This window comes from Vidua chalybeata, chromosome 18, assembly GCF_026979565.1.
Source record: "Vidua chalybeata isolate OUT-0048 chromosome 18, bVidCha1 merged haplotype, whole genome shotgun sequence".
NCBI classification, from domain to species: domain Eukaryota; kingdom Metazoa; phylum Chordata; class Aves; order Passeriformes; family Viduidae; genus Vidua; species Vidua chalybeata.
In genome coordinates this window covers 9,158,589-9,177,416 of record NC_071547.1, presented here as the reverse complement: position 1 = coordinate 9,177,416, position 18,828 = coordinate 9,158,589, and the positions used below count along the sequence as shown (strand labels likewise).

The 18,828-nt window shown below is 40.8% G+C and overlaps 1 protein-coding gene across 1 annotated transcript in view; it reads right to left on the bottom strand.

Moving 5' to 3' along the window:
* Window positions 1–3,241: 3,241 nt before the first annotated feature.
* The window catches only part of RSPH14 (radial spoke head 14 homolog), a 73,234-nt gene continuing 57,647 nt past the window's right edge, over window positions 3,242–18,828 (bottom strand). Inside the window, exons 5-7 of the mRNA XM_053959396.1 lie at window positions 6,767–6,992; window positions 5,330–5,466; window positions 3,242–4,345 (exon numbers count right to left, since the gene is read on the bottom strand). Of these exons, the coding sequence (XP_053815371.1) occupies window positions 4,086–4,345; window positions 5,330–5,466; window positions 6,767–6,992 (623 nt within the window). The 3' untranslated portion in view covers window positions 3,242–4,085. The remainder of the gene's footprint in view (window positions 4,346–5,329; window positions 5,467–6,766; window positions 6,993–18,828) is intronic.

The following is an 18,828-nucleotide window of genomic DNA, read 5'->3' as shown; positions in this document are numbered from 1 at the left end:
TCAGGTAAGATACATGGTTAAAGCTTATTTTAGTGGACTTTAGTTAGATATACAGAATTATTTTTAAAATAAAATTTAAAAAAATATGCACTTAGTAGCACTGTCAGCAAATTGTGACACTGCTCTGTAAAGAACACACACTAAACAAAATCTTCCATTTAAGAAATACTACATAGTTCTTAAGAAAAATCCTGAAAAAGGGTAATCACTGTTCATTTAATTTGTCTGTATCACCCACAAAACTGTATCCAAGTATCTCACAAATGTTTAGTATTGATGATGATGAGAACACCATGTTCTTAGCAATCAGAATTCGGGTTTATTCCTATTCCATTACTGAAAAACCTCATGCACTGAAATGCCATGGGAGGGAAGGCCTGGGACTTTGTTTGGAATCAATCTGCAGCACCCATGGTTTGGTTTCAAGCAGACTGTCAGGGCATGGTGAATTAGGCCATGGCACAAGGCTGAGTTCCTCAGGTGCAGGTGATTGTGGTGATTGCAGCCCAGCAGCAGCTGGGATTGCCAGGGGACTCGGCTCCCTGACCTTCCTTAATTGGTAAAACCAGGAGTGTTCCTCTAAAGTAAAAGCCAGTGCAAAGAAGAGGAGCCAAGCAAAACAGTAAATCCATGTATTGTCAGTCATTGTATTTGAAGGGCACTTGATCCCATTGGTTTGAAGTGTGGAGCCAGAGGACTTTAGAGCTGACATTTCTGAGGACAGACAGCACAGAAAAGGGTTGGGCACAGGCTGTGGGGTGACAGCAAAACTGCTCTCAGGAAAGCTGCTGGGTGCTTTAATTTGCTTAGTGGTTTTATGTGCCAGCTGCAGGTGTCTGTGCCCTGCAGTGTTCTCTGGGGGAGCAGAGAACCCACAGAGAGGGAAGGGAGCAGCAATCAGAGACCTTCCCTTGTGCTGCGCTGAGAAGCTGTAGTCCCAGATTTAATAACAGCAGGCAATACACTGCTGAAAGAGATGGGAAATGCAAAAACCCCTGGCTTTATTTGGTGATTCCTGGCATTTTCTCATGGAGTGTGTATTGTAGGCCTGTGCTGGAGAACCTAAAGGACAGACAAAACTTCACTCATGCCGATTTCTACCAGTTGTTCTAATGCAAGACAGCATAAGCATTGCCTCTAGTTATCATCCTTATTATTAATAAAAGAGGTTGCCTTTTTTGTGCCTCCTGAAGAACATTCCTTCTTGCCCTCTACCATGGGCAGCTGTGAGAAAGAATAATTCCCCTGAGCCCCCCTCACCTGGCACAGTTGAGGCCAGAGCAGCTGTGCCTGCCTGGATCAGCACCTCCCCTCCTTTTCTGAAGGTACCTGGAAGAGCTTCAGCTGAGGTGTGAGATTCTTGTCACTCTGTGCAGCATTTTTGTTTACAGTATTGGAGCCTATAACTTTAAAAATGTAGCTTATATGCAAGGTATGCTAAAAGAAATTATTAAAATGTGTTTTTTTTTCATTCAAATTGCAAACTTTGTCATGCTAAAAATAAGTCCCGTGCTTTGAGCATATTAGCTCTGTGTGTAGCTGTCTCTGCCCTTCTGGTTTAATGTCATTAACCAAATCTGATTTTCCCAGGCTAATTTGTCCTTAGACAAATCTCTCACTATATGATTTTTTATATTTTTTTTAATAAAAAAGGTAGTGGTGGGAAACAAATATACTCCCTGCTTTGAAACATGAAGAGATGGAATTAAAAGCTGCCATCTTCCAGAGCAGGACAGGATGATCTCCACCCCTTAGCCTTCTGAAAGCATGTAGGGACAGTGGAAATGAGTCTGTAGTTGCAAGAACAAAGAGCCATAACATTTGTAACCTTCTGGAAACTGTTAGAAAAAATTCAATGTGACCTCTGCCTGGGTGGGACACAAGACTCCACAGGGAAGTCTTGTTTCCCATGGATGCAGCTGTCTTGTCTTCTGGTGCTGCTGAGGACTGCTGGGCAACTGGTTTGAAAACTCAGTCTGTGTCGTTAATTCCAGTTAATTCCAGTATTGAGCTGGGTCCATATTAATTATATCTGGGCCTTAATATTTATTGGCTTCAAGCTACAAAGGCAAATTGATTTCATTGATGTTAAAAATCTGCCTTGGTGCTGAAGCCATCGGAGCATAGAGCACCGGGGAGGGCAAGTGCTAAAACCAGAGACTTGCTGTACACACAGCATTTCCTCTGAAAGAGTGAGTTTAATTAGGGTGTGGGGTGCCAGATCCTGAGATGTTAATTTAAGTATTTGTAATGTGTATGAAGCAATTCAAAAAGATCTTCAGTATTTTTGTGACCAAGTCCATGGCAGCTTTATTATGGAGTCCAGGGAAAGTGTTCATCAGCTGTTCTTTGATCCAGCCAATTGTTTTACTGACACCTACAGTGCTAATTAATTCCCAGCCTCATGAAATGGGGACTCTTGTCTCTCATCCCAAAGCAGGGAATTAGCCCTCAGCACAGCCTGTGACTTTTTATTATTATATCTGCAACCACCTTTTTGTCAATAATGCAGCTTTGTAAGTACAAAACCCCAGCTAACAGTGGTTAACAGTGCCTGTTCCATACACAGACTTTAAATTTAGGCTTTTGCAGAGGCAGCACATGGTCAGTACAGCCCAAGGGAATTCTTGTCGTGTTTGCAGTGTGATGATTTCATGTTGTCAGGTGTTAACAGTGCCAAAGAATTGCTGAGACAAAAGCTGACATGTGGGAGGGCCCCAGTAGTGTCCGTATCTCAGAGTTCACCTGAGGCTTCGTTCCATTTCTGTACTGTGTGTGTAAGATGAGAATGCTGATCCATGTAGAGGCTTTTTTGGGAACAGTTTATATTGTCTTTAAAGCATTGATCAGGCAGATACTTGGAATGCACTATTTAAGGTCCAAGTCAATTTCTTCTAGTCAGAGCAGTTCACTGTGGATGGTCTTATTTCTGCATCTGAACAAGCTAATTATTTTGGGAACTCACTGAAGGGTGATACCTGAATTATCAGGGAAGGCTGTGACAAAGTTGGAGCTGGGTTAAAATGATGATTGTTACCAGATTTTCCTGCAGTTCTCTAGGGCAACTGAGCCTACACTGTGCTGCTCTAGTCCTTTAGCATGTTATTAAAGCTGCCTGGCTTCTCTTATTGAGTTGGATGCACTCTGGCACCAATATGTATTACGTATGAGTGCCTTATGTGTTTAAAAGGCAGAGTTCTTCCAAGATCCTGCCTGGAGGGAATGAATCCAACTGACTCAATGCTTTTAAATCACATCTTTATAGAGAGGAAATTCACCCTTTGGTTACATTATGGAAGAGAAACATTTTAACTGTAGTCACTCCTACAGGAAGAGTTTATCCTGTGTGTAAGGGTAATGCAGTTTGCAGTGTGACCGTGGCTTTGAAAGGAAAAGCAGTCCTGACAAATAACCCCTTTTATAGACCTGATGCAGCTTCTTTGTAGCTACAATTCTGAATATAAAAGTCCCATGTGAGAACAAAACCCAAGTGAAAACAAATGGCACTTGCTGTGAAGCTGCGCCAGCCACCCTGTCACATCCTTGGTGGCTGAGAATGGCCAGGGCTGTTCTGCTCTCCTACTGGAGAGGCTCCAACTCAGCTTTAGCAAGGGCTACACTTGTAAAGGCTTTCTGACTTTGGTCTTAATCCCATGTTCAACAAACGTTTGCAGCAAAATTCATGTGAATTCCTGTTGTTAGATCAATTTGTCAGTACAGACAAGATTGATGGAGGGGTTAATTGTGAACCTTTCCAGTATAATTAATTATTGATAAGTGTTTGATAGGCTGAGGTTAAAAAAAAAAAAAAAGAGAGAGAACATTATGAAGAAAACAAAAAGGGTTGGTGTCTTGTATGATAGGAAAACCTTGGTAATGTGGGCAATAACTCCTAGTGGATAATTCCACACTTCCTAACTTTTCTTCTCCATTTTTCTGCTTGTGACCTGCAATATAGATGTGAAACTTGCCAAATAACTTTTCAGGAGAAACTGATACAAAGTAAGGAAGGGAGCTCTGGTGTTGAAGGTCTCATGTAATCATGTACCTTTTACAGCCAGACAACAACAGAGGGCAATAGATCTCTAGAAAAGATCGCGGCTGCAGAAGGGTTTCCAGTCGATCACGGTGATGGCGATTTCGGCAGCTCTTTGCACGGCCTCGCTGGGATCATCCAGACACCTCTGAAATGTGTCCCTGTGATCCAGCAGTGTCTGGCGGCCCTCTGGCAGCTCAGCCAGCAGGGTGAGGGTTTTGATTGCATTCAAACGCGCTTTGCTGGTTTCCTCAGCAACCAACGTCAGTAAAGGTGGAATGGCTTCAGCACCCATGGCTGAGGATCTCCCTGTAGGGAAAGAAACTGGCTTTGAAATGTGTAATGACATCTAATCATCATCCTTTTGGACTGACACGTTCCATTCCCTGCCTGGCTATGGCTCTGAACAGCCCTGGAGATGCAGTGCACAGAGGCAGAACATGCTCTTCTTGCAGAGACCAAGGTTGGCTCCCAGCTGTTTAAGGAAAAAGATCTTTCATGGTTAACTTTATCTGCCTTGCACATTAGTATTTCATTTGCAACAAATTATCCAAAAATACATGAGGCATTAAATTATAGAATAAACTATGTTTTGGAGGGGGTGAGGAGGGGGGGTTTGCTAGATGCCCTTAAGAACATCCTCCAGTCTTTCATTTTTAAAAACACTTCAAAGACTGAGATGCACTCCTGAGTTGTCTTTGGAAGCCCGAGGAAGGTTTGCAGAGGAGGACTGGAACACAACTGCTGTTATTGAGTCTTTTATGTCTAATTACTCATTCATCACACTGGAAATTTAGCAGTTAGTATTTTCTGTGTCATGTAAGTTACTTGGGAGAGCTACAGACCTTATTAATATTCATTGCTCTCCCAGCTGTGAGAGAGGAGCTGCCTCTAATCCCAGAATGTTTCCAGAGAGCAGCGCTCCTCTGCTGAGCACTGGTGATTCACTCACTGTAGCTCCAGGTTTCTGGATGTCTGTGTGGTCTGGATTTGAGTGGAAAATGTTCCCCCTCTGCAGGGAAATTATGCAGGTGAAGTAGATAAATAACTTCTTGACCTACTTAGGGGAATGAAATGTGAAATAGCCTGTCCCCCCTAGGCACTGTGACGAAGCAACAATAGTTGCTAAAGACAGTTATAAAGAAACGTCCCAGTCTTAGAGTTTCTAGACGTGCATTAATACTGTCACAAACTGAGGATTTGGGGAGTAGTGAGGGCAAATGTTTTGTTACTTAGTTGCCCTAGAACTGGATTTCCAGGAGGTACCCCAACAGAATTGCCTCTGTTTCTCACCCTGAGGTGTAACAAGAGCAAACATCAGCGCTCCCGTTGAGTTCACTCGAACTTCGGGCTGTGTGTCTTCCAGCAGGCTCACCAGCACAGGAATCACCTCTTCTTTGCACACCGCGATTTTCCCCTCAGCATGAGAACTGTGGAGAGAAGATGGTTAAGCTGAGTCCTTGAACTGAGCCTGCTGCCGTGCAGCCCCCCCGGCCACCATCCCGGTGCCAGCAGCACTGTCCCACCTGCTGTGCCCCCCTGGAGGGACCGTCCTGCCCCCGAGGCACCCGAGGGGATGGATGGCTGTGCCCGTGGCTGCTGAACCCTCCTGCTGCCACAGGCCTGAGCTACCACACCGACCTGCCCCTAAGAGTTGAGGTTATTTTTAGGTAATATCTGGATTTTTTAAAAAGCTTTCTATGGTACACCGGACACTGATGGGCAGCTGCACGTAACGGGATGTAGGATTAAGGATGTTGCTGCTCCTAATTGCAATGGAGTTACAAACCTGGCTAGTGAAGCCTCTAGACATTTAAAAACCTGCTAAACCAGAGGCCTAAAATGAATTCTTCTCCCAGATCACTTTTCTCTCTCTCTTTCCAGCCTCTCTAATGAGAACATTTAATGTGGCCCAGCCATTGCAGGGACCTAGAACGTAGCTCATATCCATATTTCAGTTGCATTTTTCTTTCTTTCTATGACTCATGTTAATGATACCCTTTTCCTCTAATACCTCTCTTTATTATAGGACATGAGGAAATGTGTAGTGCCAGTTGATATGTAAACTGTATCAACTGCAGACCTTTTTAAATTAGACATCTGTTGAACACTTATTATATTTTCTGATTGCAGTACAGTGGACCTAAGTTATTCCTTTCATCCATTCTCTGATACACAAATTCAATATAAAGATTGCTTTTTCTGATCCATCACTAATGTATGTGGCAGCCTGTGGCAGAAAACTATTTCTGTCTTCAATCACAGTGAAAGTTTCCAAGGCTCTCTAATTTTCTGAGAGACAGCACTTTTCCAAAAACATAAGGGAGATTCTCTCTACCTCCATAGTGGTCAGAATCCTGTTTCTACAAGATTTTTCATGTAAGAATTTTTTTCCTAGCAGTGCTGTACCAGGAAAAAATCCTGATTCCATTGCCAATACTGAAAACAAACAGAAGGAGAAGGAATGACTGATCAGCATCTGCTTTCTTCAGTGATTTATAGCAGTTAGGAATTTTTAAAGCTCCAAGTGTCCCATTTTGTTTTACCCATGTGTGCATTCAGGCTGATAGTGCTTTACATGTGAAATGTGGCAGCTTCAGTGTGTAGTGGAACACAGTTGTAAATGAATGGCATTTATTTACTCCTGAATTAGTTCTGAATTTACTCCTGAATTTATTCCTGCAAGAATTAGTTCTTTCTTGGACTTAAACATTAGAGAGGTTTCTTTACCTGATTTCTAAGAGGACCCAGGCTGCTTTGCTCCTGATGGCTGTGGAGGGGTGTGAGAGCTTTTCCTTCAGCACAGGAACGGCACCAGCTGCCAGGGCTGCAGAAACCTCCACACGGAGACAGTTGGAGAGTGTTCCAAGGATTAGCTCCTGGATCTCTTCCAACTCTGTCTGCAACTTCAGGACCAGTGGGGGAATCAAACCAGCCTGCAGGACACCACCAGCCCCTGCAGAGGGTGCAGGAAGGAACAGGGGTGAGAGCTGAGTGCTGTCACTATTGCTACCTGCACCTGGAATTTCTTCAAAGGATCAAAATACATGTAGGAACTCATTTCCTTACACAGAAGTGGGACTGAGAGATGGAAACTACTCCAACACTCCCCTGTTTATAAATGTCATCTCAGCACTGCTTCTTTGGGAAGCTTCCCCAAAACTCCTCTAAAGAAATCAATATCAGGTAATAACCAACATGACAATTGCTTTATGTTCCCAGTTTCTCTGTAATATTTCTCCCAAAATTATCCTTGCAAGGAAAATATAGGAAATATATATACATTACAAAGTCACCTTCTATGCAGCCTTTCTAACTGTTCTCAACGTGAACAGATGCTAAGAGAGGGAGAGATGTTGTCCTTTAGAGCCTGTTCTTTTATTCTCCATGGTGGTTTCTGGTGAGGGGAAGTCAAGATTTTGGGAACTGTCAGCTTCCTCACACATTTCTTTGTAGTAGTTCTGTCAAGGCAAAAATTTAAATTCTGAACTTTCCAGCAGTCAGTACTCTTGCACTGGCTCCTAAAATATAACATCAAAGGCAGAGAGATCATAAATTGCCCTGCCAGTGATGTCTTTGCTATGAGCAAGAGTCTGATTTGTACCATTTCTCACCCTTTACTAAGTCAACACTGCAACAGCAATGCCAGGGGAAAGCAGAATGTACTGTCCACAAGTAACTACATGAAAACAAAATTCTCCAGCTTGTCTTGTTGCTAAGACTGATTCTTTGGTTGCTATGAGAAATGTGGCTCCTTTCAAAGTGATTCATATATGGTTAGATAAGGAAGTTTTGTGGATAAGAGTCATCAAGGTAGTTTCAAATGAATCTCCACAGCAGAGACAAGTGGGAAAGACATTTTAATGGCCCTTGGTAGTGCATAAGAGAAATCCCTCACCTTGATAATTGGGTGAAAAAATAGGATTCTAATCTAGAGGTTATTCTGTTGCATATATTTCTGAGGCTTTGCTAATACTGAATAACTTCTTATAGCACTGACTTATTAGGATCCACTTTATAATGCCAAAGCAAAGAAATGCCTTGGGGTGATATTACAGCTCTACTACCTGTGCTAAATTTGGAGGTCAGTTTCTGTTAGAATTCAAATAAATAAGGGAAATCAATTCCAAGACAATTCACATTGAAGGCTAACAGCATTTTACAAACAAGGATTTCTCCTTGTGCCAGAAAGGCAAAGCAGGAAAGGAAAGTGAAATAATATTCTTTGAAGCTGTGGCTCTGTGTGTCACTACACAGGGGAGTTGGTGCTTTCACTATGAAAAAAAACCCAACCAACCCTATATTGTTCCCTGGAGGAACAAAAGAAATTTGTCAAAGAGTAACTCCAGCCCATTTATACTGTCCCTGCAGAAGGATGTGATAAAGGACACCTGCACTACTGCTCTGCAAAGGACTCTGTTGGAGGGTCCCTGGGAAGGAGGCCCAGCTCGTCCATGACCAGCATCAACCCTCCTGACAAGGATTGCTGGGGTTTGGATTGTACATTATAGGTATAGAAAGGTTTTGGCAGGTTAGACAGCAGGAATATATCTGGGAATTCCTCATGCCTTATGGAATGCCAGGCAGTAGGGAACCCACCCGTGAACTGCTCCCAAGGAAGCAAACTAAAGCAGTTAAATCATATTCAGAATTCCTTTAGCCACACTTCCCAACAGTCTTTTGAAATGTCTTGTGAAATACAAGATTTTTCAAATGCAGCTTTTTAAACTCCTCCTGAAGTTTTTAATGAAAAGAAACTGTATGGTCTGAGTGCATGAAACTGGGATCTCCAGACTGCTCACAGTCATCAAATGCACTTCTAAATTCTGGGTGGAAATCAGTACAGAATCTCAGTTTGGGAGGTACAGTTCTAGAGGAAGAGCAATAAATCAGATGTGACAGACTTAGGCTCACACTGCCTGTTGCAAGCACCTGTGTGTAGCTTTAACTCACGTGGATCCCAGTGTTCCTTGCACAGTCCATAAGCAAACCCTTTTTGCACAGTGCAGATACACTCTGGTTTGAGCCCAGAGAAACCACTGCTTGATTTAACTTAACTTTCCATCTGTCTGTAACAACTGCTGCTGTAGCATCCCCTCTGTCTCCCTCGTGCTGGGAGATGTACTTGGCTCTTTCCTGTTTTTTGTACTTGCTTTCAAATACTTACTAGCCATTTTTAACCCATCATGTTAAGTTTCATTTTCACTTTGCTGCAATTCCCTCTTTTTCAGGACTTCCTTGCTAAGTTCTCTCAATTCTCTTGATCACTGCATCATCATGCAGCCAGGAAGTATAACCAGCATTCAGGTTTCACTTCTTTCTGTCTGGGTGTTTCAATTATCTTTAATGTAGTCCACCAATACATTCATTCAGCCAGGGCTGCTTTCACTGGCCCTTGGCTTTATTCCTTCCAGTGAATGTTTATTGTCTTTCTTTGCCTCAGTCATCCCTCATTCATTGCACTTTATGTCTTCTTTTGGTGCTGGCCTTTGCTATGGCGCTGCAGTCCTGGGTGTGAAACCCAACACTTTGTGTCTGTGCCCATAAGCTGCTGAGATAATGTACCATGTTGTCTAGAGCAGCTTTGATTTTGTGCAGCCATTAAGCAGGATTTATTCTGGAGCTACTGGTGCTCATTTTGTCTGAACACTTGGGATGTTCTAATGTTTTTTTTTTAATTGATTTTGTTTTACCAGGCTGGGTCTCTGTACCAGGAGCTTTCTTGTCTACTGTTTTTTTGTCAAGCTGTCTGAGCTCAAATGCTATTGTGCTACTAGAGGGAGCTTCCCCGATATAAATATAGAAAGAAAGATTAATTGTTTGACCTTGTCAAAAGTCTCAGTGTGGTGAAGAGAAAGAGGGTGGAGAGGAAAGGCCATCAACAACAACAAAAAGAGACTACCTAACACTGAGACTGAAATTTCCATGTGGAAATTCGTCATGGTTTTCTCAGGGGAACCACAGGTTGAAAGGTCTACGGAGGGAAAGGGAGGAGGCAAAACCAGTGGCAAGTTGTTTGGGAGTCACTTGTAAATGAGAGCAGTCTCAGGGCCTTGGATCTTAGAGGGTGAGCAATAGGAGGGGAAGGCAAGCTGGAGTTTCGATTAGTCCTGTACTGAAAAATACAGTGGCATCCTCAGGATATCGACTTTTTCATTAAAATACTGCCCTTTCAAAGGGGTTTGTCTATTGCAGAGAGTGTTCCAGGTGCCCTGAGCCCAGTGAAGTAGTTGGGAAAAATTTTTCAAAATGCAAATAGTTGCATTTGCAGCTGCATAGTTAGCGTCATTATTGATCTGTTTTTCTGAGAACTTTTAATCTTCCCTTGGGCTGCTTTTTATCTGGGCACTCATCTCTTCCTTCTCATAACTGTCTGGCCACTCTCATCCTCCCTTTCCTGATTTTTTTTCAAATAGGCCCAAAGAGGAGTTGCCATTTATTCTTTTCTCTCAGTATGGCTGCAGGGCATGTAAACAAGTTAAATTTAGTAGAAGATGGAGTTATTTACAGTACATAAGAATGGTGTTTTGTTTTGGTTTTCAATTACATAAATCAAATCACATTGCAAATCCTTTTCCTTAAAAATGCTGGTTGTCAACTTAAAATGGTCTCATCTGAAGCATGTGCCTTATGCATGGTCACAAAGTGATGATTGGTGAAATAGAAAATAGAAAAATAATATGGAAACACAGATTCTCTGGAATATGAATCTTAGTTGGCACCTTGGATGTGTCTCTGCAATGGTCACACAAGTATTTGAAGTGCTCAGTAAAGGCATTTGTGCTTAGGAAGGGACACACAGGAAAAGCAAAGCAGAGCCATGGGAAGGGAATCTGCTGCCTGGCATCACAGCCAGCTGGCACAGCCCTGGGGGGAGCTCACTGACTGAGGAGCCAAGTGATCCTGACTAAACTCCCAGAGCAGCAGCTCTCTTGCTTGCCCTGCAATAGTTTATCACCATTGCAGAGGGAAGAAAGGGTTCATTACCCTTGTGAGCCACCATGCATCACAGACACTGGCTAACAGTGCTTGGGTGATGCTTCCTTGGTGCCAAGAGTGATACTTTGAGTGACAAGATGAGCAGAGGGGATGCTGCCCCTGCACACCTTCCTTAACAACTCCTTGCTCACTACTGTTTAAATGGAAAAAAATATAATTTATTTTGGGAAGAGCTCTGAGTCACCTGTCACAAGAGCACAGTTTATGAACCTTGTAGTAGCTTATTTAATGTTAAGATTCAGCATTTTGATTCTCAGTGCTTCCAGCATTATGGCTGTGTCAGGGAGAAGACTGAATATAACACTAGAAATACTATAAAACTGGGCTGAACTTTCTGGTGAGTTTGGAGCAGGAGGCAGACCACATTCAATGAACTACAGCTCACCTGCCTAGAACCCATCAGCCTCACCAAGACTCCTATCTGAAGAGGATAATTCTCTTGACCTCTCTGAAAATCAGAATATTTTGCTCTTCTTTGCAAGAATAGTTCCCTGTCTCTCCATGACAATTAACAGGAACAAACAGCAGTGTCCCAAAGGATGGCTGTGTCTAGAGACAGAGGCTATTTCTTATCTGAAAGGACTGAGGGGTGGGAAATCTCTGTTTACATGAACTGAAGAGCTACTGGGATATTAAGAGAGCTGAGGAAAACACTGCAGAGATTGGATCAGACTAGAAATAGTAAACAATTCTGTATCAAACCATTTCAAATGGCACCATTGGCTGGGGGCATTTATCTTATGAGAGCCCTAGGGATTCACCAGGTACAAAATCACAACCTCAACAGCAGTGTCTGCCAGATCTTCATTAAAAATACAAAAGCTTTATAAAACTTTATAAGCTTTATAAAAGCATTATGTGGTCTGCTTTGGAAGCCACTGAGAATTTTTCCAATACTCAGGATTTTGGGATGCTGTCTGAATGAAAGATATGACAGAAATTAAGGTTATAGAAACATTAAAAAGTCAGCAGTACCCTGCAAGAACACATAATGTGGCTGCCTCTGGGGATGATTTAAAAACCCAAAATGTTTCCAGCATTAACAAGGAACAGGAAAGATTGGTCTGATAAACACGAGGTTCCTAAGCCTCAGTAAATAATGAAAAAGATTCCTGCATATCTTGTTTTTGTTTTTAGAAACTTTGCTTTTGAGTGTGGGCAATTGTAATATCAAAGCACCACTGAAAAAATTAACATAGAAACTACATCTGATATATCTGCATTAGCTTCTCTGGTATAATTTAGAAATCCAAGAAACAGGTTACTTAAAAAAAAAAAAGTTATTTTGATAGTAATTAAGACTGGCTGTGACCACCTGCTTGAAAGGAGTGGGTTCAATTATTTAAATCATTCATGGCCAATGAAAAGAGGAATAATATCTAAAGAATTAAACAATTTTAGTCTACAGAATGTATTTTATCAAATCTCTAAAAACTCAGGGGATGAATTAGATAGAATAGACTTGTGTTTCACATAGGAATTTTCTAAAATAAGAAATAAAACCTGGCTTCTGTTTTTGTACAAGAACTATCTACAGTCCAAGAACAATAACTGACCCAGACAAGTCCCCTCATTCTGACTGAGGGCAGTGTCAGATCCTTCAGTGGGAAATCCCCCAAAACACAAAGGTGGAAATAATGAAATGTGTTCTCTGTTGTGATAGTGCACAATCCAGCAACTGTGAATTGCTGCTCATTCATATGGAATCTGAAAGCAGTCTCCACAATGAAAGCCATTTTTCCTTCTTTTACTGAAACTCTATTGACTTGTTATCATATACAAGAAAGCAAACAATCCAAATGAAGGTGAAATATTTTTTTTCCTAGCTCAAGTTGTTGATAGTCTTCCTGTAAGTTGCAGGATAAGCTGTGCTATCTTTTGCAGGGGTTTTATTTAGCCCTTCTGAACTCCAGGTGCTTGCACCTCCCTTTTAAGTAAATTTCTATAAGTTTTCTAAATGTGTAACTTCATCTACAGACACCCTGACAGTCATCCTAGGTACCCAAATGTGTGAATGCATGTGCACACACACACAGCATGCATTTCACTGATCTTCCATGCACACTGATCACACAAATTGGGAAATTGCTTGGATTTTATTTCTCTGACAAAATATCTTTATCATTTTCTAAAAATAATAAAAATCAAAGAAAAAAAAATGTAAGAATTCACCCAGAGATTTGGGATTTTTTTCCTTGCTCTTTTAGATGAAGAAGGAAATGTCATCCTGAAATTTATTAATTTCCTCTACAGGGAAGACTTTGCCAAAATACATGGAGGAAGGAAAACAATCTGACATGTGCACTACTTGTGCCAAAGTCCTCAGATCAATAACTGTAGAGAAAATTAAAGCCTTAAGATAACTACTCCCAAAAAGCTGAGCCTCAGCCACTGAGGCGATCCCATTTCAGATTTTCCAAGTCAGAATTTGTCCTTTTTTTCTGCTGGTCAGTAATGGACACGTGTAGTTCTAAGATGAGACTAAGAGGGACCAGTGCAGCCTTTAACCATAAAAGTCTCATGAATTTCAGCCTCCACAAGAACCCACTGTGGCATACAGCATTCACAGAAGGCAGTGGATTTACTGTGCCTGACAGAAAACATTCTGAAGAGAACCTGGACTGGCACATCCACAAACACTGACTTAAATCTTGGATTTTGTACTTTATACCAAGCACGTACATCAAGTGTTTCCAGTTCCTGTAGCAAGTTTCAGTCACAGAAAAATTGATGCTGCAAGGTGAACGTGACGTTATCAGTTTGACAAACATTCATATGGGTATTACTTCCATTGTGGCAATTTTTAGAGATTCCTGTGGAGAAAGGTCTGCCTTGTCACAGAGGTTTGTAAAGATGTGTGAGAGCTCATTTCCTCCAGAGATGATTGTCTGGCTGGCTGGGGTGGAAGGAGTGGATGGGGAAGAGGGAGGCAAACATTTGTTTCAGGCAAGTCAGTTGAACAGCTGAGAAACCATTCAGAGCCATTTTACACTAATAAAAAGAGTTTGAAACTTTAAAGTCCAACTGTCTTACAAGCCCCTAATGTGAGAGCAATGCACAATTGCAAGTTTTCAGAACTTCTGCTGAGAAAATAGGTTGAAAGAAAAATAAATCTTTCCTCTTTTGGACAGAGAGCAAATAATTTTTAAATAATTAAAGCAAAATGAATGAAGTTCAAGAAAAAGTTTTCTCAACTATCTTAAATTTCTGTACCTGAAAGTTATACCTCTGCAACTGGAATTCTGCATTACAAAATGGCATTACACAGCCAAGTGACCATTAGAACATCTTGGTTATCTTTAAGGTTCACGTTCTGTAACCAGTGAATTAACCCCACACCTGCTCAGGCACTAAAGAACATTTTTTTCACTTTTGTTCCTTAGGAGAAATATGTCATTAAGATGGTGAAAGTATTCTCTGAACTTCCATAGTACAATTAAATGGCAATCCATCAGAAACAGAGATATATGAATGAGAACATTTCCTATAGAGATTTGATTATACTACTGTCAAACATTAAAAATGAGAGGCTTAAAGCAACCAAATAGCTAGAATTAATGATGTGTCAGATTCTGAAGAATTTTGTCCTGAAAATTAATATAAACTTGCTTTGAAGATATGAATCATTGCACAGACTGAAAACTGAACAGACTGAAAGACTGCAAATACTGGTAGAAGAAAACACAAAGAAATTAATGGGAACATGAATTCAGTCTCATTGTGTAAGCACTTCTTTTTTGCATTTTCTCCATTGTTAGAAGGGTGGGAGATAGGTTATATGTTATATCATGTTATATGTTTTATGATGTCATATGTTATATTATGTTATTTTAAAAACTACCTGATAGAAATTTCAAAGAAGAAGGAGGTGGAGAAATTGTAGTGCTGGCAAATCCACTGCTTCTATTTGCTGGTCAGGCCTGCTGGCAAAGCTGCAATAAGACAATTTTATTCTACAGTTCACACTGCTTCCACTGATGCCAAGATGAGCACAAGTGACTGGTGAGAACAGATAAAACCTCCTGAAAAGAACAACACAGTACTACAGGTGGGTGAAATCCTTTTCTGCTTCAGATGCTCTGGCTTGGCAATTTTGTTTGAAATGAGAGCAGAAGAAACACATCTTGATTGGAACCACAGGCCCAGATGGCTGCACGGCATGAGTGGAGCTGGGTGGAAACGCAGATTGAGCCTCCCCTCTCCACTCAGACCTGCTACTTTGCAGATTCCATGTTTTCCATGGGAAGCCATGTCCTTAAGGCAAACTGCTTTCTGTACTCAATGAAAATTGCATTCTGTTCTGACTGAGGCTCTACAATAGTGCTTTCCAGTGTCTTTTAGCCTATATTTTATTTCAAGCAGTGAAAAATTCAAAAACCCTAATTGAATACAAACCTGCCAAGGTGTGAGCTGCTTTGAGGATGATTTGTTTTTTAAAGTACCTCCCCAGTAAATGTTTGTCACAACAGCAAAATGAACTAAAATATTAGGTCTAGCTTCTGTAAACATGCCAGATTAAGCATAGGCACTTCAGTAGTACTACTTATGTGCTTATTTATTAGAACATTATATACAGAGGATTCAAAACACTCTTAAACAGAAACAGAGAACACACTTTGTGTGTCTACTTTGTACTTTCTATAAGTGGGTAGGTAGATAGATGGGAAGCTCTCAGAGTTTATGTAGATGCAAAACAACCTGTGGGCCTGATTTTGAATAAGTGGACAATTGTCTAAGCCAATTACTCAGTCCTGACTGCAATGCTACAGATTTTTTAAGAACTGGACTGGCATTTGAAGTCCCCATAGTAAAGCTACCTGGATGTTCTCAGCTCTTCTTCCATAGCTTCCCAGAATTACCTTTGTGTCCACAAAAAAAAATATGTCCCCCTTTTTCTTTTTTTAACTACCAAATAATTTCTGTTAATCAGACACAAGGAGGTTATAGAACAGATAAATAACAGTGCCTGATGAAATTGTAGTTATATCTTATGGTTCTTACATGAAGTGGAATTATCATGCTTAAAGGACACAAGAAAATGTGAAGTCCAGTTAAAACATTTTTTCTAAGTAACTATTAAATGATATATAATCCTTCTGAGGGCCCAATTTGGTACTTTGTTACTTGGTAAGAACATAAGTGGCAAAACTAAATATATTTGAAATCAATAAATTTCTTTTTGTTGTTTTTATTACAAAAAATTTTAAAACTCCACTAAATGCCTACCAATGTGCTCAAGTGGGAGAGACCTACTTTCAAGCCACTTTTCAGTGAATATTTAATCATTCTTATGAAGTGGAAAACCCCCAACCAGGAAGATTGCAGGAGGGATGAGGGTACCCTAAGAACAACCAACAACCTGTTGCTCAGACCGCTTTAACAGAAGATCTGAAGCTGGCACAATTTGTGTTAAAAGCTTTCTTCTCAAAAAATTCCTGGCACTCCTTAGTTGCATCTCCTGGGTGTAATTCCCAAAGGTCTCTGTGTTTTGATCTCTAGTGATTTTTTTCTGTTCAACCTCCATGGATCCTTTGTTGTATAGTTTACTAAGTGATCCCTAGTTTGGGTGAGCGTTTGAGGGTTTTTTTTTTTGGGGTTTTTCCCCATTCCTTTGCCCTTAATAGTGACAAATGAACAAAGAATACTTTAATTCACCTTTTTAAAAAATAACATAATAATGCAGCCTTGAAGAATGGGCTCTTTACAGAGAACTACGTTCCTTTATCTTATTTCTTATTTCACAAGCTTTCTTCCCATGGAGGGTCTGAAGGAATAGGAGTGCATGGATCCATCCCAAAGCTTAGGATAAGCAAGGACTACTGTGGAAAGCTTCCTGCACAGGAAAGCCAAGGTATCTTCCAGGGCTCTGGGAAAGCAGCTCTCCTCCAGCTGCTGGATTTAATGCTTGTTTTTCTCAGCTTGGCTTCAGTAGCAACTGCTGATGTAGCAGCTGAAACAATGAGCTGCAAACACAGTAGGGACATAATAGAACTGTGAAGGGAGGGATGTAAAGCACTCAACATTTGTAGGGTTTGGTTGTTGTTTTCTTTTTAAAGAAGTTCTTTTTTAGTTGAGTGTGATATTAGATGTAATGCATTGTCTGGGGTCACATTCTCAAATGTCTCCTATGATTTGCTCTCATAGGAAGAGTAAACTGCTGATATTAAGCAAAACCCCCAGTTACCTGAAGGGTGAGAGAAAATAAAAGGGTGAAATCCTGGTAGAAAGTGAATTTTCATCCTAAATGATGAAGCCAAATGAGGTCAGGCTGATACCACCTGATAGGAGGTGCATTCATGATTTTTCCCCCACCATCTCACAGTCACTGATACAAAGCAACAATATATCAGATAGATATAAATATCAGATCCCAATCATCTGTACATGATGCTATTTTAAACTCTTCCACGTGAGAAAAATGGTTAAAAATAAAAATGCAGCCCTTTTATTCTCTGTTAAATGTTCTGTTCAGTTCTTCATGCAGAGAGAATCACAGACCTGTCTATAAATATCTAACCCAGATCTACAATTGCTTGTTAAAAAGAGAGTGTTTGGTAGAAGATTGAATGAAATACACAATGTCTTTTATTATATTTTTATTACGGACCAGATGTGGCCTCTCAATTTACCCTCTATCATTTGGAGATATACATTCACCAAGAACATTGCATGTGTGCATATAAATATTTTCATGTTGTCATGGTATAATAAAGGGTAATTGATTAGAAAAATCCCTATGGGATTTTCCACTTAAGAGCACATTTTTGTTTTAGCACTACTGTCTTCAAAATAAACATGTATGAATGCATCTATTTTGATTGATCCAGCAGCAAGCAGCAGTAAACAGGCAAGGCTTTGGCTTTTGGTTAATGAATAGCACTGGCAAGTTGAGTGAAACTCGTGCAGCCAACGAGCCCAGGAGGCCGTGTCGGATGCTGCACCTTCAAATGCTGCTCCCTTCAAACTCCAGCCTGCTCTGGTGGGGGAAAAATGGTCACCTCGCTGACATAGAAGAGGAAATGGAAATCCAGTCAGATTGCACACATCCCCAAAATTACTCTTTATGTTTCCACACAAACTATTCACTTTCTATAGTTATTTCTGTGTATTCAGTCTACCTGTTTACAGAGCACAACATTCAGAGTCCTGGGCTAAGGACTGGATTTCTGTGCTGTTTGACTTTGGCATTTAATCACCTGTCCAGGCTATTTGGAGACTTATTTCTCTTTAAATTCCTGTGGGAGCTTAGCTACATATAATGCAATCAATACATGCTGAAAGGGCCTAATTGAGGATTTCTGGATGCAGGACAAGGTAAGACTGAAGAAAACTTAGACATATCTGCTGAGGTATTTCTCGACAAGTTGGTTTTTAACTCTGCCATTAATCAACAGCAAGCTCCCATATGGTGGTGTTGAGATAACAGCCCCTAAACTTCTCAGACCTGTCCCATTACTCAGGTACTGCATGTTTGTAATTCCTTCACTGCCAGCATTTGATCTATACTCTGGTGCCTCCCTCAAAGCTGGAGGAAAGCAGGTGTTCTGTTATAGCAATGGAAAATGCCTAAAGCTGCTCTCTCTGTAGACAGCATGTGAACGATGATCATCCTAGCCAGGATGATGGTGGTTGGTGCTTTATTTCTGCCACAGTTGGTTAGTGTGTGGAAGATGCCTTTTCTCACATATCAAGTACTATGCTAAAGATACATGTAATGTGACAGTTTCTATAGTAACTACTTTTTCTTTATGGAATTGCAGATTAAACCTGTACACCTTGTTATTGTTCTTTTA